Source organism: Onychomys torridus, chromosome 21 (genome assembly GCF_903995425.1).
Source record: "Onychomys torridus chromosome 21, mOncTor1.1, whole genome shotgun sequence".
In the NCBI taxonomy this organism is placed as follows: Eukaryota; Metazoa; Chordata; class Mammalia; order Rodentia; family Cricetidae; genus Onychomys; species Onychomys torridus.
Genome location: NC_050463.1, coordinates 5964381 through 5989167, shown reverse-complemented (window position 1 = coordinate 5989167; position 24787 = coordinate 5964381). Strand labels below are relative to the sequence as shown.

At 55.9% G+C, this 24787-nt stretch overlaps 1 protein-coding gene across 1 annotated transcript in view; it reads left to right on the top strand.

Annotated features, from left to right (window-relative positions):
* Positions 1-4119: 4119 nt before the first annotated feature.
* The window catches only part of Mllt1 (MLLT1 super elongation complex subunit), a 29070-nt gene continuing 8402 nt past the window's right edge, over positions 4120-24787 (top strand). The window contains 4 exon segments of the mRNA XM_036170484.1: positions 4120-4255; positions 5043-5125; positions 19569-19712; positions 22481-22606. Of these exon segments, the coding sequence (XP_036026377.1) occupies positions 4120-4255; positions 5043-5125; positions 19569-19712; positions 22481-22606 (489 nt within the window).

The following is a 24787-nucleotide window of genomic DNA, read 5'->3' as shown; positions in this document are numbered from 1 at the left end:
CACCCACCCACCCATCCATCCACCCACCTATCTATCCACCCATCCATCCACCCACCCACCCATCCATCCACCCACCTATCTATCCACCCACCCACCCAACCATCCACCCACCCATCCATCCACCCATCCATCCACCCACCCATCCACCCACCCATCCATCCTCACATCCACCCATCCACCCATCCATCCACCCGCCCATCCACCCATCCATCCATCCATCCATCCACCCATCCATCCACCCACCCACCCTCCCATCCACCCATCCATCCACCCATCCACCCATCCACCCACCCATCCATCCATCCATCCACCCACCCAACCATCCATCCACCCATCCACCCACCCATCCATCCATCCATCCTCACATCCACCCATCTACCCATCCATCCACCCACCCTCCCATCCACCCACCCATCCATCTACCCATCCACCCATCCATCCATCCACCCACCCATCCATCCATCCATCCGCTCAGTCACTCACTCACCCACTTCTTCCCACCCATCCTTCTAGCCATCTGCTCAGTCCCTCACCTACCCAACCACACAACCATCCACCTGTCCACTCCCCCATCTTCCTTTAGTACCTTTGTTCCCCCATTTTAGAGCATGGCAGGTATAGCTACCTCACACAGCAGGTATGTGTGGAGGTGTCTATCTCCTGATGGCTCTCACAGGTAAGCAAACACCTCAGCAGTACAGGGTCCCTATCTGCCTGTGCTGTTTAAAATGAGGTCAGCTGGCTGCAGTGGTGCATTCCCCGAAGTCTCTGTACTCCAGAGGGTCATGGGTTGATGGACAGCCTGGACTACATGGTGAGGTCCTGTGTAGCCATCTGGGCTGGTCCTGCTGGTGCCCAGTGCCAGGCTCACATTGGCTTGCTCTGTCTGTGTGGCACTGGTGCCTGCAGAGACCTGAATCCTCCCCAGTGTTTGCTGAGTACAGGTGGCTCTTCCTGCAGAGACCTGAGTGCTCCCCAGTGTTTGCTGAGTACAGGTGGACTCTTCCTCCCTTCAGAGACCTGAGTGCTCCCCAGTGTTTGCTGAGTACGGGTGGGCTCTTCCTGCAGAGACCTGAGTGCTCCCCAGTGTTTGCTGAGTACGGGTGGGCTCTTCCTCCCTTCAGAGACCTGAGCCCTCCCCAGTGTTTGCTGAGTACAGGTGGCTCTTCCTGCAGAGACCTGAGTGCTCCCCAGTGTTTGCTGAGTACGGGTGGGCTCTTCCTCCCTTCAGAGACCTGAGTGCTCCCCAGTGTTTGCTGAGTACAGGTGGCTCTTCCTCCCTGCCATAGACCTAGTCCTCCCCAGTGTTGCTGAGTACGGGTGGGCTCTTCCTCCCTTCAGAGACCTGAGTGCTCCCCAGTGTTTGCTGAGTACGGGTGGGCTCTTCCTCCCTGCAGAGACCTGAGTCCTCCCCAGTGTTTGCTGAGTACGGGTGGGCTCTTCCTCCCTTCAGAGACCTGAGTCCTCCCCAGTGTTTGCTGAGTACGGGTGGGCTCTTCCTCCCTGCAGAGACCTGAGTCCTCCCCAGTGTTTGCTGAGTACGGGTGGGCTCTTCCTCCCTGCAGAGACCTGAGTCCTCCCAGTGTTTGCTGAGTACGGGTGGGCTCTTCCTCCCTGCAGAGACCTGAGTCCTCCCCAGTGTTTGCTGAGTACGGGTGGGCTCTTCCTCCCTTCAGAGACCTGAGTCCTCCCCAGTGTTTGCTGAGTACAGGTGGCTCTTCCTCCCTGCAGAGACCTGAGTCCTCCCCAGTGTTTGCTGAGTACGGGTGGGCTCTTCCTCCCTGTAAGCTTTTGACCAGTGGCTGAGGACCTGTGATAAAGACTTGTCTCTCCAGGAGCCTCCACGGCACTCTTCACCCCACCATAGTTCTGGGGTAATGTACCTCCCTGATCCAGGGTAGGGGTGGTGAACAGTGAGGCTAATTTCACAGATTGCAGTTCTGGCTCAGGGTGGGCTCAGGTGGTTGCTCTCTGGACCACACCTCTGAGTACTCTCTTAGAGAGCACTTGAGGTCATTGCAAGGTCAGATGACAGGTTCTTTTCATCATTTTTGGTTACCTGCGGTTACTGAGTGCTGGGGTCACAGGCGCCCCACCTTGCCCTGCAGTGACAGCTTCTGTGGCCTGGGCTTGTTCTTTTCCTTGGGTATATTTGTCTTCCCCTTCGTCCTGTTGAGTTTGTGGTGCACTGCAATCACCCCCAGGCCTACCTCACCAGAAGGTCCTCTGCACTCTCCTCCTCTGGGACCTTGGTGGGGGTAAATGAAGAGGTGGTTCCTAATCAACCCTGAGCTTCCATGTCCCCAAGCCCTGGCTCACTGGAAAGACCATTGCTCCTCAGCCACACGGTGCTGGTGAGGTTGGACCTTTATTGTTAGTTTTTTTCTTGAGCTTAGGTAGGCCTTGAACTAGCCATGCTGCTAAAGAAGACCTGGAACTCTTGACCCTCCTGCCTTGCCTCTGCCTCTGGAATGCTGTGATGACAGATTTGACTACACCAGACATGCATTGCCACAGCCAGTGGTGGAGCCCTGGGCTTGTGCACCTTGGGTAGAGACTCTCTACCCAGTGAGCCAGCCCAGCCTGTTTGCTGAGACAGGGTGTCACTGTGTTGCCCAGCTTGGCTTCAAAATTTGTGGGCAGGAGTCAGCATGAGCCACCACTGCCTGGCTGGTGACTTTTTAAATTTTCTTGAGTCAAGGTCTTGTAGCCCAGGCTAATAAAATTACTTCCAGTTTGTAGCTGAGAATGACCTTGGACTTAAATTCCTGACCCTCTGCCTTGGAATGTTGGGTTGCCATGTGCAGGTGTGTGTCACAATACCTAGCAAAAGCCTTCTATGGTGTTGGTGTGGTTTTTCTTCAGTGGGATGAAATCCAGGGCCTCCTGTGTGCTAGGCAATTGATCTACTGCTGATCTACATTCCTCTTCCCCTGGGACACTGAGACCATCCATGCAGCCCTCCTCACATCCTCTTTCCCTGGGACTCTGAGACCATCCATGCAGCCAGCTCTCCTCACATACTCTTCCCCTGGGACACTGAGACCATCCATGCAGCCAGCTCTTTCTTCTCCTCCCAGAGCACCAGGCTCATGTTTTGGCCACGCCCACTTTACCTGGCAGTCCCAGCTGCTCCCTTTAGTCTACCCTGAGGAGTGCAGCCCTGGCCCTGCTCTCTGGCCTGCACGCAATAGTGCCTGGCATGAGCTTACCGCAGTTGTCAGGCCCCTGGGCTCTGCTGCTACTGCTCACCTCCTCGTGCCTAAGCTGCTTCCATTAAATTCACTTATCTTTAGTATTGTATTCTTTAAATGGTTTATCAGTTGTACATTTTCATTCTGTGTGTCTGTGTGTGCATGCGAGTGTAAGTTCCCCATGAGGCCAGAAGAGGGCATTGGATCCCCTGGAGTGGGAATTAAAGGTAGTTGTGAGGGGTGCTGGGAACTGAACTGGGGTTCTCTGCAAGAACTGTCATCTCTGCAGCTCCTAGAAAGTATAATTAGATTGATTTGTTAGTGTTGGGGGAGGGTGCCATGGTGCCTGTGTGGAGGTCAGATGTTCTCCTCTGCCGTGTGGTTCCAGGTCAGTTTGGTGGCAGGCTCCTTCACCTTCTGAGCCATCTTGCTAGTTTAGATTTGGCTTCCTTTTTGCCCTGTGAGCCCCTGTGGCACAGGGAGTCCCCAGAGAAGCCTGTCTGTCCCTGCTGGACACTAGAGGAGAGTGTGAGGTCTTTTTGGAGCCTTAGACACACAGGAGGGCTTCTTCCTTGATATGGGTGGGCTGAGGTGTGAGATTTGCTGAGTGACCTGGAGGTCAGAGGCACTAGGAAACCAAACCTGTCCTGTTGGCATGTGGCCTTGTGTGTGTCTTTGGTGGCTACATGAGACCTAGAAGGGCCTGTTGAGAGGTGAGGAATGAATAGTAACAGGACATTTCCTATCTGCCCTTCATCTTGACGCAGACCCCGTTGAGAAGCACTCTGAAGCCTGCAGACTGTGAGTGGGTCGGGCAATGGAGAGTCGGCCTGCTTTTCCCAGGAAGATAGAGGGGCCGCTGCTTCCTGAAGTGCTGTCTGGGGGGCCCTAGAGACAGTACTAAAGCAGCTTGTGGCCTGGAGGGATGGAGCAAGGTGTTCACCCAGTGTATGAGGGGCGCAGAGCGGGCTCTGCCGAGGAGTGCCTGGGACTTCTGCCGATCGCTCAGTGGGACTGGGACCTAGGCACCAGTGCCAGTCTTTGGAAGGAGTCCAAGAGTGGTAAAGTAACTTGCAGGTGGCTGGAGCCGGGTGGCCACCCTGGGCGGTAGAGAGCCATAGTGGGGCTTCTTGGGGAGCCCGGTGGAGGATTCAGGTGATGGTTGATTGATCTGTTGTCTGATTGGCTGAGCAGAAGCTGCACAATAGGACTTGGTGCCAGACAGCACAGTGGGTAGGATGGGGACTCCATCTGCAGCACCCAGTGGGCAGTGGGCCTGTCCTGAGCTGTTGGCAGGTTTGGGGGCTGCCGGAAAACAGCCAGATGGCCTTGAATCCCCTGGGGGCAGAGTAGGGAGCCAGGACTGGGGACCTTAGGTGAGACAGTGGGAGGTCCGTCAGGACTGAGGACACGAGGAGCAATGGGGGCGTCATTGTGGTCTCCCTCTGAATCCTGCTGGCTTCTTCTCCCACTCCAGCCTCCTGTCTCCTTTGCCCCTGGCTGTTCTTCAGCAGCCTAGCACAAAAGGGCAGGGTGTTTGAAGATTGGGATAAATGGGGGTGCTTTGCAGACTGTTGTGTCTGAGTATCTTGGGAGGGGCTCCTGAGCCCCTTGCCTGGTATCCCTGGTGCTCCGGTGCTTGTCACTGGATGTGCCCTGCCCTCTGCTGACCGACCACACAGGAGCCTGCCTTGCCTTCTTTCTGAGCCCACTCTGAATTGTCATTTCCCAGAAGATCTGGCCTGGAGCTCCATTGTCTCTGGAGCTGGGTCTCCTGCAGAGTGGCCTAAGGGTCTGGAGGGCTGTGGTGGGCAGGGGGCTGATGGAAGATTTTCACTTTCTTTGCAGTGTGCAAGGAGCCCCCCTACAAAGTGGAGGAGTCGGGCTATGCAGGCTTCATCATGCTCATCGAAGTGTACTTCAAAAACAAGGTGAGAGACTGGGGGAGTGGGGAGGGTGGAGCGGACACAGTGTGAGGAGGGAGTAGACGTGGGGCTGGGACAGGTGCCTGTCGGCCCAGCTCAGGGGCTGAGGCGAGGGCCACTGCATGGGGGTGAGCGAAAGAAAAGCAGAAACAATCGGCCGAGAAGAGCAAGTGGTCACTTGACCTAGCTGGAGCAGAGAGGGATGAAGACAGACAGAAATCTCCAATCCAGTGCTCTGGGCTGGCCTCAGTAACAGAAACCACAGCCCCTAACAGCTGGGCAGAGAGGCTGGGTCACTGCTGAAAGAGGAGGCAGGGTTTATGCACAGTGTGACAGGAAGGTGGGGTTTATGCACACAGTGTGACAGGAAGGCGGGGTTTATGCACACAGTGTGACAGGAGGGTGGGGCTCATGCACACAGTGTGACAGGGAGGCGGGGTTTATGCACACAGTGTGACAGGGAGGCGGGGTTTATGCACACAGTGTGACAGGGAGGCGGGGTTTATGCACACAGTGTGACAGGGAGGCGGGGTTTATGCACAGTGTGACAGGGAGGCGGGGTTTATGCACACAGTGTGACAGGGAGGCGGGGTTTATGCACACAGTGTGACAGGAGGGTGGGGCTCATGCACACAGTGTGACAGGGAGGCGGGGTTTATGACACGATAGCCCTGCTGAGACGCGGAAGGTGGGTTACGGCTTTACGTGCACACAGGTCACATGTGACTAGGAGTGAGTGGAGGTCCAGCGCAGATGCCGCCGTGCTGACTAGGGTCGGGGGACGTTTGGTACAGTGCGGACAGGCCGAGCGCCTGCCTGGGTTTAATGCACACTAAGAACCGCCCGCACATGCTAACCGCCCGCACGATGACAGAAGTAAAGGCGGCCGTGATTCATAGCACAGATGTTGACAAGGAAGGCCGGGTTTAGCCCTAGGTCGATGCCGTGGTCAGTCGGAGCTTTACACTGTGACAATAGGGTTCTCTATCACAGTGTGACCAGGCGCACGGCGGGGAGGCCTTTTGAGGTTGCACACACGCCTGTGACGCCAGGGCATGGGGGTGTGTATGCCAGGCCTAGCAGGATGCCACATGTAGGGAGCCAGGAGTATGCAACCGCTCCTGTACAGCTGGGTGCATGGAGTCCCATGTCGACATTTATGCGAGCAACATGTGACCAGGGAGGCCCGCCCGGGGTCTGTGCACACGGTGGCAGAGGAAGGGGTTATGCACCGAAAAACTTGCTGGACAGGGAGGCTCGGGGGTCTATGGACGCACCAGTGTTACATGGCAAGCGGACCGCGGGTTGATGCCAAGCTGTCGACAGGGAGGCGCGGTTATGCACAGTGTGACAGGGAGGCGGGGTTTATGCACAGTGTGACAGGGAGGCGGGGTTTATGCACCCAGTGTGACAGGGAGGCGGGGGTTTATGCACCAGACAGTGTGACAGGGAGGCGGGGTTTATGCACAGTGTGACAGGGAGGCGGGGTTTATGCGCACAGTGTGACAGGGAGGCGGGGTTTATGCGCACAGTGTGACAGGGAGGCAGGGTTAGCTGCTCTATAGGGGTGGTCTCAGTAGGGAGCGGTTTGCAGACTGTCAACACCCCAGGGGAGAAAGCTGTGGTGCACACTGTGCACACTGTCAACACTGTGATTGCTGTGTGTGGTGTGTCAGCAACCAAGGCTTACTGTCCCTCTTAGCCGGGAGTTAGGAAGGGACCACACGCCCACACAGACCTGCAGACACTCTAAATGCCCTAAGCAGGCAAGCTGGGGAAACGTTATCCTGAGGGAGTGGGGCACACAGGGCTAGTGGCAGCTGGGGGGGGCCTTCTGTACTGCGCCGCGGGTTCCCTTCCTTCAGCGGCCAGCAGCGGCCCAAGGCACCCAGGCTCTTCCTCCGAGTTTCACCTCTGTGTGCTGGGAACCTGTGCTATGCCAGTTGTTTTTCTCTGTATTTCTTATAATTATTTACTCTGTGTGCCTCACACACACTGGCGCACACACTTGGAGGCCAGAAGACAACTCGTGAGAATTGGGTTCTCTCCTTTTACCAGGGGTCTTTGGGGATTGAACTCAGGTCTTCAGTGTTAGCATCAAGTGTTTCTGCCCAATGAGCCCTCTTACAGGCCCTCTTTTAGTTTTTTGAGGTCTGTGATGTCTTGTAGAACCCTGAGTGGTGGCACAGTGGATTCTGTTTTCCTGAGTATGTTTACACGTGTGTGTGTGTGTGTGTGTACATGGAGGCCAGAGAGTGTCTTCAGAGACTCATGGCTCCCCGCCCTACCTTGTGAGAACACGGCTTCTCACTGTCTTGGCTGCAGTGAGCTCCAGGCAGTGCTGTATATCCCCCAATTCTGGATTACAGATCCCACTCAGGAGCGAACTCAGCCTTATGCTTGTGAGTACAACTTTACCAGTAGAGTACCTGCCCAGCCCTTCCCTCTGTTGGAAAGGCCGCTGCTGTTTGGGGTGCTCTGTCCCCGAGCCCCAGTCTTGGGGCCTTGAGAATGGCAACAAACCATTCTGTTGGCAGGGATCTCTGGGGACAGGCTCAGGTGTGTTGCCTCGTGGGAGTGAGTGCCATTTCAGTGGATTGTAAGCATCAAGGATGGAGCCAAGGTCATGAGTTCCCCCTACAGCCTCTGTGATTGAGCAGCGGGATGCACACAGCAGACCTTTCTGCTGTGGTCTAGGCATGGGCCAGGGGACTGTCACCTTCCCTGGGGCAGCTGAACCACTTCTGGGCTGACAGGCTCCCGTGTCCTAGAGTCTCAACGGCTGTTTGTAGTCCCCTGTGCTCTGGGCCCCTTCCTGCCTGGCCAAGCATGCGGGCTGGCTGGGCTCTGGTTCTTAAGGCATTGTTCCTAGCCTAGCCACCTACAGCCTTTGCAGTCTGCACTGGAGCCTGTTGTGCTAATGGCTGGGGAGGCTGTCTGGGGAACATACCATGCCACGGAAAGCACAGTGTTCTGAGCATAGGCAGTGTCTTGGTTACTACCTAGGCCAGCACTTGAGCTTTGTGGCCATAAGCCCCCTCTGCTCCCCCAACAGTCAGAATCAGATGGCTGCTGAGGATAGAGTGGTCTGGCTTTCTGAGTGCAAGGCTGTAGTCAGATGTCCATGTGTCCTTACATGTTGCTGGTGTTCTCAGTTCCCAGGGGTGGGACAGCATGGAGTTCCTGGACTGGGATGCTCCTGCAGTGGCCTGGGTGGAGCCTATTTTCCCCTGTTCCTGTCCCACAGTCTATCTGAGGCACATCCTAGGGTGGAGCTTCATCCATGTCCTGGTGTCTTGGACATGCTCAGAGTGGCCAGGCACCTTTTAAAGGGAGAGTCACACTCATGGAATGTTTCTTAGTTACTTTGGCCATGGTGGGTTGAACCAGAGCCACTGGTCTGCACCAAGCACATTCCTGGTCTTCAAAAGCAGAGCTGTGTCCTCACCTGGCTGGTCAAGTGTGTGTCAGCAGGATGGGGTGGGTGGGCTACACTATGTATGAGCTTGGTTTCTGCCTCTCGTGCTCCTCAGGAAGGGACTCGGAAGCTTCCAGCAGCCCTCGGGTGTGATGAAGTACAGGCTGAGCTGGTGCTTATGTGCCACCATGCCCTCTGGGCCTGGAGCCCAAGGTATCTGCACACAGGTCGTGCAGTCTGCTTCACCCCAGAGCCACACCAGGTGCCAAGGCAGCTCTGCCCAGAGTCTTGAGACACTACCCCTCCGCCTGCACTGGGCCTCAGGAAGGTGCGAGCCAAGTGGTTGAGGCTCTCTGTCCCTGTGGACTGCAGAGTCCCGAGGGGTTCATGAGAGCTGCAGGTCAGCCACTGTTATAAACCCTTGTTTTCTCTGGGCTGCTGACCATGCACAGTGTTGTGTCCCTGTGTGTCCTGGGGCCGTTCTTGGCTCTGACGAACTCATCATGGGGTACACAAGTGGTGAGGCTCCCTCTTGGAGTCTGTATGCCTGTGCACATACTCCCAGGACAAAGGCTGCTGGCCCAGGGAGTTGTGCTCTGCCAGGAGTGAGTCCCCTGGAGGGAGCAACCTGAGCTGTGCTCACACCAACAGTGCCTGGGCCAAGCATGGTCTTGTCTCTTCATCACCCAGGCTGCAGATCCCAGCATGCTGAGAGACAAGGAGAGGGGCCTCAGTGGCTCCGAATCTGCAGGGCAGTGCAGTGACAGCAGTGTGGTCTGCTGGTTGTGTTCCCACGTTGCTTTGTGGGTCTCTCCTGGGGAGGTTTGCTGAGGGTTCGATGCTGGGAAGGAGTGTCACTTAAGGAACCAGGACCTAGTGCAATCAAGAGCTTCCTGACTGTAGGTCTACACCATTGCCCACCATCTCCAGCCTCAGGGCGGAGCCAGGCCAGTTACATGGCTGTGGTTGAATCTTGCTCTGGGTGCTAGATGTGCTAGGTGACATACCTGAGGCACTCAGCTCTACCTGCCCTGTGCCTCTGATACGTGGAACTGCATATGCCATATGCAGGTGTGCATGGCCCTCAGACAAGGGACATGATCAGACTGGGAGAGAGATTAAGGTGCACAGGTCACCAGTGCTTTTGGAGGCACCAGGAATGGGAGGCCAGGCAGGGTTACAGGGCACCCCTCCCTCAGCAACAGCAGAAAGAGCACAGGCTCTGGGTGACGTGCCATGCTCAGATGTCACAGTGGACAAGTGATCTCGCAGGGTCTCAGGCTGTGAGCTTGGAAGGTTCTGAGGGGTAGTGTGCAAGGGCCCCTTGCTTTGTGTACATTCCACATTGTGTTCATGTGTGTCTGGGCCTTTCAGCGCCAGCTCTGGCTTAGAAACTGAATGGTCACTCCCAGGGGAAATCAGGAACCGCTTCCTTCTGGTTTTTCAATATCAGCCTTTTTGTCCCTGGTCAGTGGTTGACCTTGTATATGCCTCTTTAAATATTCTTGATTTAATGTTCTCTGTTGATTGTAGACATCATCGAGGTGGCTAAGCCTAAGGGTTTGTCTGGATGTAGACAGCACCTTGGCTGTTTGCTTGTTTGCTTGTGCCCTGCCTGCTGAACATTGCCAGGCCTACCGAGGTCCGCCCTCCTGTCTCCTACACTCAGTGCTCTCGGGACTACTTTAGACACAGGCAGCAGACAGCATGGGGTTGCATGTCAGGATGTCCTGTGGAAGTTACAGACGTGGGACTCACAGGTGGGGATCAGCCCTATAGCTTTTCATCTGCTGTTGGCAGTGGGGTGGCCATGGCAGCCACAGTTGCATCCGCACACTTTGCATTGGTTTGTTCTGGTAGATGCTGGTGGAAGGATGTCAGGGACCTGGGAGGAGTGGGGTTCAGGCTTCACCCTCTGAGCAGCTCCTTCATGTCCCATGGTGGCTGCACCTGTGCTTTTCACCTGTGATGGGACTTCCTGTGTCAGTGTGGCATCAGCCACGCCTGCTCTGTTTAAACCATGGTCATTCCCATGACGTTGGGTGGATTCTCTGTTGAGGTTCTTGCCATTCCCTGTTGTCTTACAGTGGCTGGCATCTTCTGGTCACTGGTCACTTCTCTTGAGAGAACACGGCCCACTCTCAGATTTGATGTTGCTCTGTGTTGTAGAAGCTCTGTATTCTGGCCAGGTGTGACTGGCAGGTGTCTTCCTTTTGTCCACAGTTGTTTTCTTACTTGTGTCCTTACGTACGAAGACCTCACATTCTTAGGAAATTCAGTAACCCGGTTTTCCCTTTTTTGGTTTTTTGAGACAGGGCTTCTTTTCTGACAGAGATCCTCCTCCCTCTGCCTCCCGAGTGCTGGGATTAAAGGTGTGCGCCACCACCGCCTGGCCTGGTTTTCCCTTTTTGTACATGACTGTAGTGTCAAGTCTGTGACTCAGTTGTCTGCAGTCATAGAGGCTCACTTCCACATTGCTGTTCATCATTGAAGGAAGTCAGGACAGGAACTCAAGCAGGAAAGGAAGCAGGAGCTGATGCAGAGGCCATGGAGGGTCTGGCTTGCTCCCCATGGCTTGCTCAGCCTGCATTCTTACAGAAGCCCAGGGATGGCTCCATCCACAGTGGACTGGTCCTTTCCCATTGATCACTAATTGAGAAAACAGCTGGATCTCATGGAGGCATTCCCTCAGCTGAGGCTCCTTCCTCTGATGACTCTAGTTTGTATAAAGGTGATATGCAAACCCAGTACAGAGGCCGACCCTGGGCTCTACACAACTTTTGTAGTTGTGGGCTAATTTGGTACTGGGGAAGGAGCCTGGGCTTCACACATGCCAGGAAATGCTTTCTGCTGTGGAGCCCACACCCTCCAGGGCCAGTGTGGTTTCACACTTGCTTGTTTTTTGAGACAGGATCTCACTATGTAGCCCTGGCTGGCCTGGAGCTCACTGTGTAAATCAGGCCCCAGTTGGCCTTCTATTCACAGAGATGAATCTGTTGGACCATCTTGCTGGACTGTTTCATTTATTTTAATACAGCCCAGGGTCTCGGCACAGGGAATGATGCCTCCTACAGTGGGCAGGTTTCTCACTTCAGTTAACCTAGTCAAGGTAATCTGCACAGGCCTGTCGGAGTCCTGACTCCAGGTAACTCCAGATCTCATCAAGGTGACCAGCCATTAGATTAGCTGTCACAGCTCACACCTGCAGCTTCAGTGGATGCATTAGTGCTGTAGCTTAGGTGTGTGTGGTTTCCCATGCATTCCTCAAGTCATGTGCAGTCAGCTTGTCATTGCTCTGGTGGGCACTTCCAGCTTTGGTAAAGGGGGCATCCTCACCTCACTCCTGGTTTTAGGGGAAATTTCCAGTTATTACCATGGAATGGCATGTCCACTAAGGGTCTATTGTAAATAGCCATTCCTGGATTAAGGAAGTCTAGTTCTAAAACTGAAAAACAAACAGAAACTTCCTGCCCACAGCATAGCTCAGGGTTTGCACACATGGTCCTGTGCAGTGTCTGTGCACAGCACCCGTGAGTGTGCAGGGCCTCAGCAGCTTCTGTGTCAGTTTGATGGGAGCTGTCTCCTGACCACTGAGGAGGTGGCAGGGCCTGACACAGAGCTTTCATGTGCCACACCTGCCCTACCTTCCTGTGCAGTTCTCTTTTATGATGAAGTAGTATTAAATTTTGTCAAAGGCTCTTTTTCTGCCACTGTTGAGAAAACGATGAGGCTGCTCCCTTCCTGTCTCCAGTGCAGGTAGCTTTCTTTGTGTGCGCTGCCTTGCACCCCTGGCCTCACCCTGGGTCTGTGATGTATACTGTCTCACAGCTTGAGTCCACCTGCTCTCCTAGTGTTTTCCCAGGGCATTTGGATCTGTGTTCATAGGCAGTGTTGGTCGGTGGCTTCCTGTGGTGTCCTTGGTTTCTGTATAGGTTGATGCCAGCCACATAGACTGTGTTAGGGAATGGCTGCCCTTCTTCCCACCCTGTGGACCTCAGTAGGATGGGCTGTTGTCTTTGCGTGTTCAGTAGGGTGTGCCAAGGAGGCTTTGTGGTCCTAGAGCCTTGTCTGTCTGTGGCAGGATATGTTTATAGTCCCAAGCTGGTCTAGAATCCACTGTCCTCCTGCCTCAGCCTGCCCAGAGATGCAGGGGTCGCCTCTGACCTGTTGTTTCCAGGGAGTTCCTGACAGCTGCCCGACTCTCTTGTGTGTGGTGGATCTTTTGAGGATCTCTACTTTTTTGTGTGGGGGACATTTTAGATGTTTGAGTGTTTGCTTGCATATCTGTCTGCCCAGCAAGTGTGTCTGGTGCCCAAGGTGGCCAGAAGAGGCTCTTAGATCCCCTGGGCTTGGAGGCTGATGGGTCCTGGGAACCAAAGCTGGATCCTCTGAAGGAGTAGCTGGCACTCTCCCTGCCAAGCCGGCTCTCTTCTGGGTTGTTGGCTTTGCTTCAGGAAGATGGCTGTTTTCTCCAGATGACTAGTCTGTCCATGCCCGTTGTTCATAGTGTGGCCTCTTAGACTTCTACTTGACTGGGTGTGCTGTATGGAGGCCAGAGGTCAGCGTAAGTGTCTTCCTCTGTCACACCCCACATTTAAAAAAATTAGTTTACTTTGTCTTTTTAAAGTAGGATTTTGTTTTCTTAAATTTTTCTTTATTTTTATGTGTATGGGTGTTTTGCCTGCATGTATGTCTGTGTGCATGCCTGGTGCCTGCGGAGGCCAGAAGAAGGCATCAGATCCCTGGAACTGGAGTTACAGTTGTCATGAGCCACCACGTGGGTGCTGGGAGTGAAACCCGGGTCCTCTGCAAGGGCAGTTGGTGCTCATAACCACCGAGCCCCTTCTCCAGTCCTCACTGAACCTGAGCTCGCTGGTGGCTGGACAGGCTGATGGACAGCCCTCAGGGCTCTCCTGTCTGTACTTCTCCATGGCTGAGGTTACAGGCATGTGCCACCGTGTCTGGCTCACGCAGGGACTGGAGATCTGCATTCAGATCTCTGTGCTTGTGGGACAGGCACTTGACCCTCCACCTTGCTGGCATTTCCTAGTTGTCTGTGGTTATAGTTGTTTGTATGTTCTGTTTTAAGAAGCTATCTTACGTTTTTTTCTTTTTATTTTATGTGCAAGTGTGCGTGCCTATGCCTGAGTATATATGTAGGCACCATGTATACAGAACCTGCAGGGGTCAGAAGCCAGTGCTGGGTCCCATGAGTGCGCCTAACTGCCTGATGTGCTGCTGTCTCCTGGCAGATTGGTCTAATCTGCCCCAGGCTGGTTACAGTAAGTGTCATCAGACAAGCCAGTTGGGACTGAGTTAGTCCCTATGTCATCTCTGCTCTAAATGTAGTTTTTCTTTTTATTCTGAGTCGAGGCCTCACTCCATAGCTCAGACTAGCCTGGTCTTGGCCTCCTCCCCTCTCAGCCTCCTGCACACTGGGATGACAGGCACTACCCTGTGCCCAGCTCCCTGGTGACTCTTGTCTGAGTCTCTGCTTGCTGAGGAGTGTATCCCACGGTTTCAGCCTGGCATGAGGCTCCCGGCCCTCCCCTGTCTCCATGGAACAGCTGGTAGTCCTTCTTCCTGGGGTCCCATGGCGTCCCCTTGTTCTGGTGCTGAACCCTGTGCTGTCATGGGAGCTGCTTCTCGTGTTGTGGTTCAGAGAGCAGCCCCATGTTCCATCTCCACCTCACAGTTTCCCTGTCCCTGCCCAGGGGACCTCAGGGCCTTACACTGCAGGGCAGGAGGTTGGGGCCAGGGTTGTGCCCTGTGTCCCTGTGCATGCTTGGGGACTGAACCAGGAAAGCCTTTCTTTCTCATGGCCACACTGATCTCTGGCTAGTTGTGAGGTAGTTGGCCCGTGCTGCCAGCCACACGCCAGCCCAGTGAGCCCCCATCTTGGTTTAGTTGTGCACCTGGAGGCTGGTTGGTCTGAAGTGAGGATGGACGGTGTCGGTCCCCTCTGTGCTCAGGTCTGCTGGGTCCAGTGAGGGCACTGTCCACAGTCCCACTCAAGGAGTCACATACTCGCTGCAGTTGCACTCTGTAGGCCTCCGTGTCGGGCCCATAGTGGTTCTGATCCCCCAGTCCCCAAACACAGCCTGTTGAAATCACCCTGGCAGCCTCTCATCTGTTCTCGGTCTCCACGAGCATCAGTGTGAGCAGCCCTTGGCTCTGTCTTTGCTGTGTGTGGGTCTGGGCCTGGCTTGGCAATGGATGACATTGTAAACACTTGCCACTGGGCTCCAGTTTATCAGGGCAAGATGTATGTGAGCTGTGGTTACTCCAGGTCCCAGGCCTCACATAGGTGTGCTCTGGCTCCCTTCTTGTCGAGGGAATTTCCAGCATGTAATCCCCACCTGAGCTGTGCACAGTGCGGCGCCTGTGGCTGTCCTCACTGCCCTGCTCTCGCAGTGCCCCTCTGTGGCCACCAGACCTCCTTCCTTCCTCCTGTCTGTTGGCTTTATTTTGGGTCAGGGCTTTGTGCGCACTGGCTGTCCTCAAGTTCTGTGTGGCGAGGGTGACAGCGCTCTCCTCATGCGTGTGCCCTGCGCTTGCGGGGTTCATCGATTCATTCTCTTTTCTGAGAGAGTTGTTTATTTTTGTCTCCTGTGCATGAGTGTTTGCCTGTGTGTATATCTGTGTGCCATGTGTGTGCCTGTGCCTGTACAGACCAGAAGAGCGCGTTTGTTATCAGGCAGTTCTGAGTCATGATGTGGGTGCTGGGGACTAGTGCTCTTAATCCAAGCCACCTGTAGCCCAGGCAGTGGGTCCCTAAACTGTCTCAGGTTGCTCCCACTATCACACAGGGCTCTCTCTCCTCCTACAGTGTCTGCTGCTGTTGTGGTCTTGCTCTTGCCGTGACTTCACTGGCCCCACACACCCAAGGGCCTCCTGTCCTCTTCAGGGTGGAGGACATTCCTCACTCGCTGTAGCAAGAGGGGTGCCAATGCACACTGGGGGGCGCTAGAGGGAGAGCTTTCCACCAGGCCTCTGGGAGGGCCCTGTGGGTGTGGGCAGTGAAGCGGAGCTGTAGCTACATGTGGCCTGGCTCTCTGACCAGATGCCACTGGGGCTCAGACAGTCCCCGATGCTGCGGAGACCTGGGCACATAGCAAAGCCTGGTGGCACAGGCGAACCAGGGGAGGGCAAGAGAAGAGCCCATAGGGCACAGAGGGTGCCAACGAGCTATGAGGAGAACGTGACAGAGCTCGGTGTATGCAGTGCGCAGTTTGTAGCATAGAAAAGTTTAGAATCTGTGCACAAGTGGAGAGAGGCCTGCCAGCTGTGGGCTCGCCTGCAGTGCCTTTTCTCTCTGCTCCCAGAGTGTTTGGACGTGAGCCCTGGCAACTCACCAGCTCAGAGTGTGTCCTGTAAACAGTCCACTGCGTGTCTGTAGGAGATAAGACTGTGGCACCTCATCAGAGTGTCTGCAGACTTACGCTGCAGCAGCCTTAGCGTCTCGTACATGCGCTTAGTGGTGCCCCATAGATGGTCAGTGTGTCTGATGTGGGGGCTGAGGGTAGAACCCAGGACCTCTCACATGCCCTGTTATTGAACCCTACCCAGGCCAGATGTGTGTTTGTTTCTATCTGTCTGTCTGTGTCTGTGTGTGTCTGTCTTGTTCTCTGTGTGTTTGTATGTCTTTCTGATGGTTTTTCCTCTTTGTATGTATGTATTTTACTAGTCTGTTTTGCTCAGGATTTAAATCAGCAATCAGGACAGGCCTTGGCTCTTTGGCTGGGTCTCAGAGCCTCTTCAGTCTTCCTCTCCCCCGTCCCTCCCCCTCCCTCCCCACCACCTCCCACCCTTGTTCACTCTCCCTCATCAGCATTGAGTGATGTGGCTTGTCATGCAAGCGCATGATGCCGAGGAAGGCCTGGTTGTAGCATCTCTTGTGATTTTACACTTGAATCTGGGTCCTCTGTCCTGTTCACACCACACTCAGATTTACCAGACTGCTGACTGCGAGTCTGTGGAGCCTAGGCTTGCAGCATGCGGGGTCTTCATGGAGGCTGCTGTTCTCTCACACCAGGGTGGAGAATGGGTTCAGGTGCTTGGACCAGCCTGCCCCGAAGCCCTGCCTTCTGAACTATTTAGACTCCTGGCCTCCTTGGCACCAGCACTGGTCCGGCCAGTTGGGCGGCATTGCAGTTGACTGAAGCTGAGTGAGGCTGGCTCACTGCCCACTGTGGCGGGTACAGGTGGCTGCAGTGCACACACGGGAGGCCTGTGGTCAAGCTGCTTGGAGTTGAGCAGCCTGGGGACTGGCTGAAGTGACTGTGGACCTTAACCTTGGGGAGCTGGTTTGCACACTGCTGGCCCTCACGCCCTGGAGTATAGGCCCATCTCCACCTCTCAGATGCTGCGTCACCAGGGAGGCCCCTGTCTCCCTCTGTCCTCCCCCACCTGTCCTGAGTCAGCACGGTGACTAAAGGGGTAATGCGTCCCAGGCTGTTCTCCTGGTTACTACATGGAGAACAGGGCTCAGCCGGGAAGGGGCTTGCCATACTGGCCTGAGGGTTTGAGCACCCTCAGGAAAAGTTGTGTGGCATGTGTCTTTAATCCCTGTGCTAGGGATGGTGACCCAGGAACCCTTGAGATGCAGTGACCAGCTAGCTGATAATTGGTAAGTCCAGATTCAGTAAGACCCTGCCTCACAAAATAGGGTGCAGAACAACTGAGGAAAGCATTGATTTTACACAGCCATGTATGTGTGTGTGTGCACACACGCCCAAGAACTTAGCCCTCCCCTTACAGTCCTTGTTGGAGTCCAGCTGTGCACAGCCCTTCCAGGCACTTGTGGAGAGTGGCAGCAGGGCACAGTGGGGTATAGTTGGCTGCTCCTCTCTTGGTGACTAGACTGGTGGGCAGTCCTCTTCCCTCTCCTCACCGCCGTCTCTGAGCCCCCCTCAGCCACCCCAGGCCCTCCTTCAGCTATCCCCTCCCTGCCTTCAGTGCTCAGCTCATCTGCTGAACACCAAGGGGTCCAGTTGGTACTGTCCGTCCCATCCACGTGGGGTGCTGGCTCATCTTCTGGGTACTAGGGCTTGATGGAGCCCGGGCACTGTCTGAGCTCGCATCTGTGCTGTTGCCTAGCTGGCTGGCCCCAGACCCTGTGTGCACAGTAGCAACAGCTCTCTTCTGTCCTCCTTGGCCTGCTCGTGGTTCCCAGGCTACTGTAGAGGTGGCCAGACCACCTGTTGCACCTGTCCCAGCCTGTCTCATCTGCTTTGTGTTGGGGCCAGTACCCATTCATCTAGGCCAACCTCCTGTATGTTCCTCAGGCTGTGCAGAAACTCATGTATAAGTTCGGGGTCCCAGCCCTCCAGGTTAGCCTCGCCCCCTATTGCCCTTCACTCGCAACTCCTAGAGACCTGTCCAGTGTCAGCTTTGCTATTTGATGAACAAGGACACCCAGGGGCCACTTTGCTGCTGTGTTAGGATGGCACATGGCTGAGTCCCTGCTGTGAGTCACCCTGGGTTCCCAGAGGTTACATAGCCACCATTGAGCAAACTGAGACCTGCACATCCTGGGGAGCCAGGACGGCCCTGTCCCTCCCCTCACTGGAGGAGCTCTTGGCAGGCTGGAGCCATGGCTGCCAGAAAGAGGGTCACTCTGGACTGGGTCCTGCCCTCCTGCTGCTTGCAGAGGTTTCCTGTCGTGCATCCTGACTTTCTGTGTCATGGTTGGTAGGATTGCTTTTGTTTTCTTGGAGTTGAGTCTATTTTAAATCTCACAAGTTAGCTGATGTGAAGCTCGCTATGCTTCAGTGGGTGTGATGTTGCAGCTGCTGTCGTATCTGGGAGTGGGTCCAAAGGCCTCCCATCACTCAGAGAGGACTGGTCCTTCCTCCATCAAGGATGTCAGAGTAGCTGTGCTCTCCCTGCTAAGACCTCCAAAGAGGAAATCAGAGGGAGAGGGGCTCTTGAGTCTGGCCATCACATACCCAAGAATGCCCAACACCTGGGACTGTGTTGGCTGACTAGCCACTCCCCACCATGAGTGGGATGGGAGACCAGAGCCTCTGGTGTTCGGCTTGGAGGTGTCCACTCTGCATGCCCAGTGCTTGGCAGCTGTGGTGATGACCACTTCCCAGCCGCCATGAATGGCTGCAGCAGTTACAGCTCCCAAATGGGCCTTGGGCATCTTGGATGTCAGGGCCCCCGGCTTACAGCTACCAGTGTCACAGGGCTTGGACCTTCAGGTCTCAGCAGCTTCTGGAACTTTTAGGGACCAGGACTATCCCTGGTTTCTTGTCCCTGGTTTCTTAAACCTGCTGCCATCTCCTTCCATCTTGTGGGTCCTCAGGATGCCAAGCCAGCTCCTGCCGAGCCACCTTCTGGTTGCAGGGTGAGGTGGTGGGGTTCATTTCCATTTTCCTTCATGCTGCTGTCTGGTTGAGGAGGTTGTTTTGCCTCCGTGGAACTGTCCTGACACCCATGTCACAAGTCAGTTGTCTGCCCTGGGGATGGGGACGGGTATGGTCATGCTCTCCTCATCCCAGCACTCAGGAGGTGGGATCCGGAGTGTTGGGGGTTCAAGGCCACCGTGGACTGTAGTTTGTTTACGCAACATCACCTGGCAGCAGGGCCTCTAGTTACCCTGAGGATGGTTCCTCTTGGCTTCTGTACCACTGCACACAAAGCCTCTGGGTTTTGGTTTCTGTGGTGGTTCCCGAGGACCTCCTGTGGTAAAACCATGTGATCTGACCCCCACTCCTGCTCAGCTCACAGGGTGGCCCTGGAGTGGGAGCAGGTGTAGGTTGAGACCGAGTAGTGTGTATTTGGAGAGAGGAAGGAAAGAGCAGAGAGAGCCTTGCTGTATGAGGCTTGAGGAGCAACCTCTGGTGCTTTGCACATTGAAGGGCATCCCAGAGGCTCTGTACCTTCTTGGGAGTAAAGGGCCCTATTGTTTCACTTGGTTTTTTGAGACAGACGGGGTTCTCTCTGTGTAGCTTTGGAGCCTGTCCTGTACAGTGCTCTGGCTTCCTGCTCACTGGTGATGGACTTCCATGATCTATGTTCTAGGAGGAGCCGAGGAAGGTCTGCTTCACCTACGACCTGTTTCTCAACCTGGAGGGCAACCCTCCTGTCAACCACCTGCGCTGTGAGAAGCTCACCTTCAACAACCCTACCACCGAGTTCCGCTGCAAGCTGCTGATGGCTGGCGGGGTGAGTGCGTCTGCCCGCCACCTCTGCTCTGCCATGCTGGCTGCTGCTGTGGCTGGGCCTGTGTGGCCCTTAACTGGCGGGCCCGCAGCAGCCTGAGGACGTGGAAAGGGCAGACAGCTACCGCTGGCCTGGCTGCTGAAGGAGAAGGTGGCAAAGCCCAGGTGCTAGCTAGCCTAGGCCTGTGATGGTCTGGCAAGGGGTGTGAGGATATGGGGAGGGGCAGTTGGTGTAGTCTGTGTGGGTGTGGGGTAGTTTGTATAAACATGGTAGTGGTTGATGGTGTGTGTGTGATTATGCATGGAGTGTGGTGTTCTGTTGTGTCATGTGTTATTTGAGGTCTGTGTATGTATGTGGCACATGTAGTTGTAGTGTGGAAGGTATGTGTCTTGTGTTGTGCCTGGTGCTCAGAGTGTGTGTTTAATGTAGGGGTGTGTGTTCTTGGCAGGTTATATGTGGTACCAACTTAAGACAGCGTGATATTCTGAGCTGTGTGCGTATTGTGTGTGGTATGTTGGGGGCATGAAGTCAAGGTGTATGGGCTGTGTGGTGTCATTTGAGATGTGTTTGAAGTGTGTGTGCGTGTGTGTCAGGGCTTGTGTGTAGTTGTCTGTGGTGTGTGTGTGTGCACGCGTGCGCGCGTGCGTGCGTGTGTGTGTGTGTGTGTGTGTGTGTGTGTGTGTGTGTGGAGAGAGAGAGAGAGATGTGAGGGATGGTCTGTGGGGTGTGTATATGTTTTTGTGTGGTGAGGTGTGTGGATCTGTGTGGTATTGGAGAACTGTGGGGCTCTGTGATGATATCTGAGTGTGTGGCCAGCCCTCTTCTCCAGGTCCATGGATCAGGTACCCCTTTTCTCTTGGTTCTGTATAGCCAGGTCTCACAGGAACTGCCTTCCTCAGAATGGAAGTGGTTGTTCCCAGTCAAGGGTTTGAGTGGCTTCGGAACTCTGCATGCTTTCTACGAAGCTCTCTGCCTGCCTGCATGGTGGTAGGGCAGTGGCAGCCTAGGATGGACTCGTAGACAGGATGCGGCTCAGCCCTCCTGGGATGGCTGAGGGTGTGTGGGTGTGTGCAGAGGTGCTCCGCCCTGCTGCCCTACACTAGGAGCCGCGTATCCACAGCGTATGTAGGCGTCCCCAGGGCCCCAGGTCAGCTTCTTGGGAGCGTCAGTGTCTCAGGCCTCTCCAAGCCTCTCAGGTGCTTGGGGAGGTATTACCAAGCTGTGGAGAAGGTTCTCGGGACATCACCTGGACACAGCGTGGGAGGAGCGGGGGAGCTCTGTCCAGCCGGCCTCGAAGAGAGGCTCCAGAGAGGTCCCAGAGTGTTCCTAGGGAACAGGCTAGCCAGACATTCTGCAGCCTCGGGTGGCCTGGCTATGGGACCATGGCTCTCAGGTGACTCCCAGGACCAGGTAACTGTGGCCCCGTGTATCTGGAGGGTATGCTTGTCCAGGAGCTGTGGGCACTGGGGAGCTGGAGATGGCACCATGCTAGGGTCCTGTGTCCCTGCAGTGGCTCAGGATCTGTACTTGACTCTGTCCCTAGGAATGACCAGACTCTGGTCTCCACTGCCCTAGCCGGGCAGCCAGCAGTGCTTAGGCTTATCTGCTTATAGCCTGGGGCTGTTTGCGCCATGTAACCTGGCTCCTGGGGCAGCTGCTCTGTGCGCCATCCCTACCTGGCCTCGAGCATCTTGGCAGGGAACACAAGCTGCTGGCCCTGGAGGCCAGGCCGGCTGGCAGGTTGGAAAAGAATCAGGCCATGCAGGGCCATCCAAGTCCATCTGCCCTGACCTGGAAGCCGCTTCCTCACAGGACCACTGTCCTGGGGCTCGGGCCTCCCAGGTGCTTCTAGGAACTGGTGTTCACGAGCCCAGCTGGGGACACAGCCTCTGTAGGAGCCTCACCTCTGTTGTGGTTGGGCAGGCCCCAGTGAGCAAGTCAAACGAGGGCAGGTCAAGTTACTGCCCTCGTCCAGTGTGGTGGCATGTGACTGGGACAGCAGCTTCCCCAGATGAAAGGTGTGCTAGTTGCAGAGCTCAGGTGCCCGGGGCTGAGCACCACCTCTTCGGCCAACCTGAGCCCTTTTCTTGAAGCCCCCCACGCTGCCCTTCACACGCTGTCTTGGTGGCCTCCATCTCTATGTGAACTTGATGTTTTGAGGCCAGTCCCAAACTGCTGCGGGTGTCTTGGGAGCTGCTGAAGCAGGGAGGCACTTCCTGGGTGTCAGGCCAGCCCTCATCCCAGCCTGTGACCCTGGGCTGGCCAGTGCTTGCAGCGGCCCCAGCTCTGGCCACTTCAGCTCTTCTCTTGCCCGGTCTTGTCCTTGGTCCTGTTCTTGGCCTCTGCCTTCCTGCTCAGGCTCTGTGTGGCCAGGTGCAGCCACCTGTGCCTGAGGTGAGGAAGGCTTGTCCCCAGCTGCATCTGTGCTGATCCCCCAGAAGCCACTTTGCTACTGCCAGCTTCTGCCTTCCTGCTGTGCCTCCCTCCAGCCTCCTCCTCAGTGCTCAGTGCAGTCTGTGGCCCAGCTGCATCTCTTGCTTTGCCACAGGCCCTGAATCTTCTTCGCCAGGGCTCCAGTCTGCTGGCCAGGGTCCATCCTGAAGGCCTTGAGGCCATCTTGGTCCCCGCTGCTCTCCATCACAAGGACAAACCTGTGACTCTTCTGGGCAGCTGGCCTCCGGCTCCCTTCTCCCTCCCCAGGAGGCCAGCTCCACGGCCGCCAGCCCATTGCTGGCGCCCGTGGATAACCTCTGTCTCTTCTTTGTCACTAGGTGATGGTAATGCCCGAAGGAGCGGACACGGTGTCCAGGCCCAGCCCCGACTACCCCATGTTACCCACAATTCCACTCTCTGCCTTCTCTGACCCCAAGAAGAACAAACCGTCCCACGGCTCCAAGGTTAGTGAGGTGGAAGGCCAGTGTTGCGGAGCATGGGCCTGACCACTGGCAGCTGCAGGCCATTGCCACCGTCCGCTGAGCCTGGCCCTGCACACCTGCCGCCTACATCCCGAGCCTCTGCTCCTGCTCCTTGTCGCTTTGCTAGCTAGCGTGGCAAGGAGTAGTGCTTGTGATCCGGCTGCTTCTCCTGCGCCCTGCTCCTCTTGAGAAAGGCCTCCGGGGCCCTCTTTCCTGTCCAGCGGTCATTTGCCTCTGGTAACTGGGCAGGGCGTTTCTATCGGTGGTCCCTTGGCTACCTTCTCGGTTCCAGCAAAGCCAGGCCAAACCTGCCCAGTGCCCCTTCGGGTCTGCTGGTCAGCAGTGCTGGCATGGAGCCGATTTGGGGGATGCTGGGAGTAGTGTGTGTGAAACTGAGCTGAATCTCAAGGACACACATTTCATCTCGTCACTCAGCTCTCCGGAACGTTCTCACTGGGCCTCCTGGAGCAGCCACCCCAGCCACAAGCTGGCCAGTGCTGTCAGCACCACCATGACATCTGAACCCAGAACCCGGGGCCTGTCCCTCACGACATGGGGGCTTGGCCTTCTTGGGACCCTCGCTGGGTGACTGCTGACCTTATGTGTGTCCTTCATTTGGCACTCTTGCTTCACTTGCCTATAGGGCATTATCAGCGGGGCATCCCCGTGAGAGACACCCTTGAGCCATCTTTTCCATGGGCACCACAGCAAGAGACGCGAGCACCAGGGCAGGCTCCTTCCAGCTCTTTCCACAAGGCTAGCAGGCCTGTGGCATCCTCAAGCTGGTCAGCATCTTGGAGTCCTAACCGGATCCTGATGTCACCCCTCACTGACCTTTGGTCGTTGGAGGAGAGGCCAGGCTTTGCTAGCAACCTGGGGCTTCTCACCCAGCCCTTGTTTGAAACGGAAGCATTGAGGCTAAGGGGGCTCTGTCTCCTGTGCAGCTCCTTCCTGGCGGCAAGCCTTCTCTAGCCACTGCTGGGGGCGCTACATTGGGCCCTGCAGATTTCTAGGCAGCGCAGTTTCTTCTCTTTGGAGGACTCTCCAGAAGCCCCAGCCGTAGAGCATGGTCCAGACCTGAGTGTCAGCCCCTGAGCTACCCTGGTTGAGCAGTCTCCGGTGGCCTGCGGCAGGAGCCGGGCCCACCGAGACCTGTCCCCTGGAGGCGTCAAGTCTTGGCAGCCTCTCTGAAGCGCACTTCTTTACTGTTGAGGAGAGAGGGCAGCATCGAGCCTGTGAGAGCCCCTCCTCAGTGACTGCTTTCACAGGGTTTGAGTTGGGTCTCACTGTGGAGCGCTGGCTGCTCTGGAACTCCAGAGTTGCCCCGGTGTGGCCCCAGGAAAGTGGCTCTTGTCAACCACTCACAGCTGTGGGCACATTGTCATCGGCCACTCTTGCCCCGCACCCCTGCAGGCTTGTCCTCTGCAAGAGAGGATGAGGACTGCGCCCTTCCCGTTTCTTGCCTCCCTTGTCGCTTGCTGGGGCACAGTCCTCCCTCCCCCAGTTGCTGTGGTGCACTCATCGCCAGGCCTCAGGCCAGCCTCAGTGTCGTCAGGTTTGCACGGGCCACAGTCCTGAGGCAGCGTCCTCTGTCCCTAGACATCTGAGTGGTCCAAACGTGCTGCAGAGCCCCCTTGCCAGGGGCTTACCCCACCAGCTTGCTGTCCTTTGTGGTGCTTTTGGAAATATCTGGGTCCTGGGGTCTGGCCTGCGTGGGAAGAGCTGTCACCTGGTAAGCTCGGAGCTGTTTCCTGGCCACTGCCGTAGCTCCTAGAGAGGAGCTTAGAACCGGTGGAGGCATGCATTGAGCACTCCAGGATGGTCTTGGTGACTGGGTGTGGAGAGGACATAAGGGAGTGCTGCCTGCCGGACTTCGACCCTGCTGGCAGTCATCGTGGGCACTGGGCATCCCCACTGGTCCCATGGCTAGGACAGGACTGCTCTGCCTGAGTGGGGCTGTGCCTGTCAGCCTGAGCCCTCTGGACTCCTAGGTCTAGCTATAGAAGAACCACCTAGGTCGTCTGCCTTGCGCTATGCGCACCCTGTCAGCTTGGAGGTGCTGGCTGCCCAGCTCAGCTGCAAGATGGATTCCGAGCTCCGAGGACGTGGACTGGGGCCTCAAGGGAGGCTGACGACACCTTCCAGTCAGTGCGCCTCGGTCTC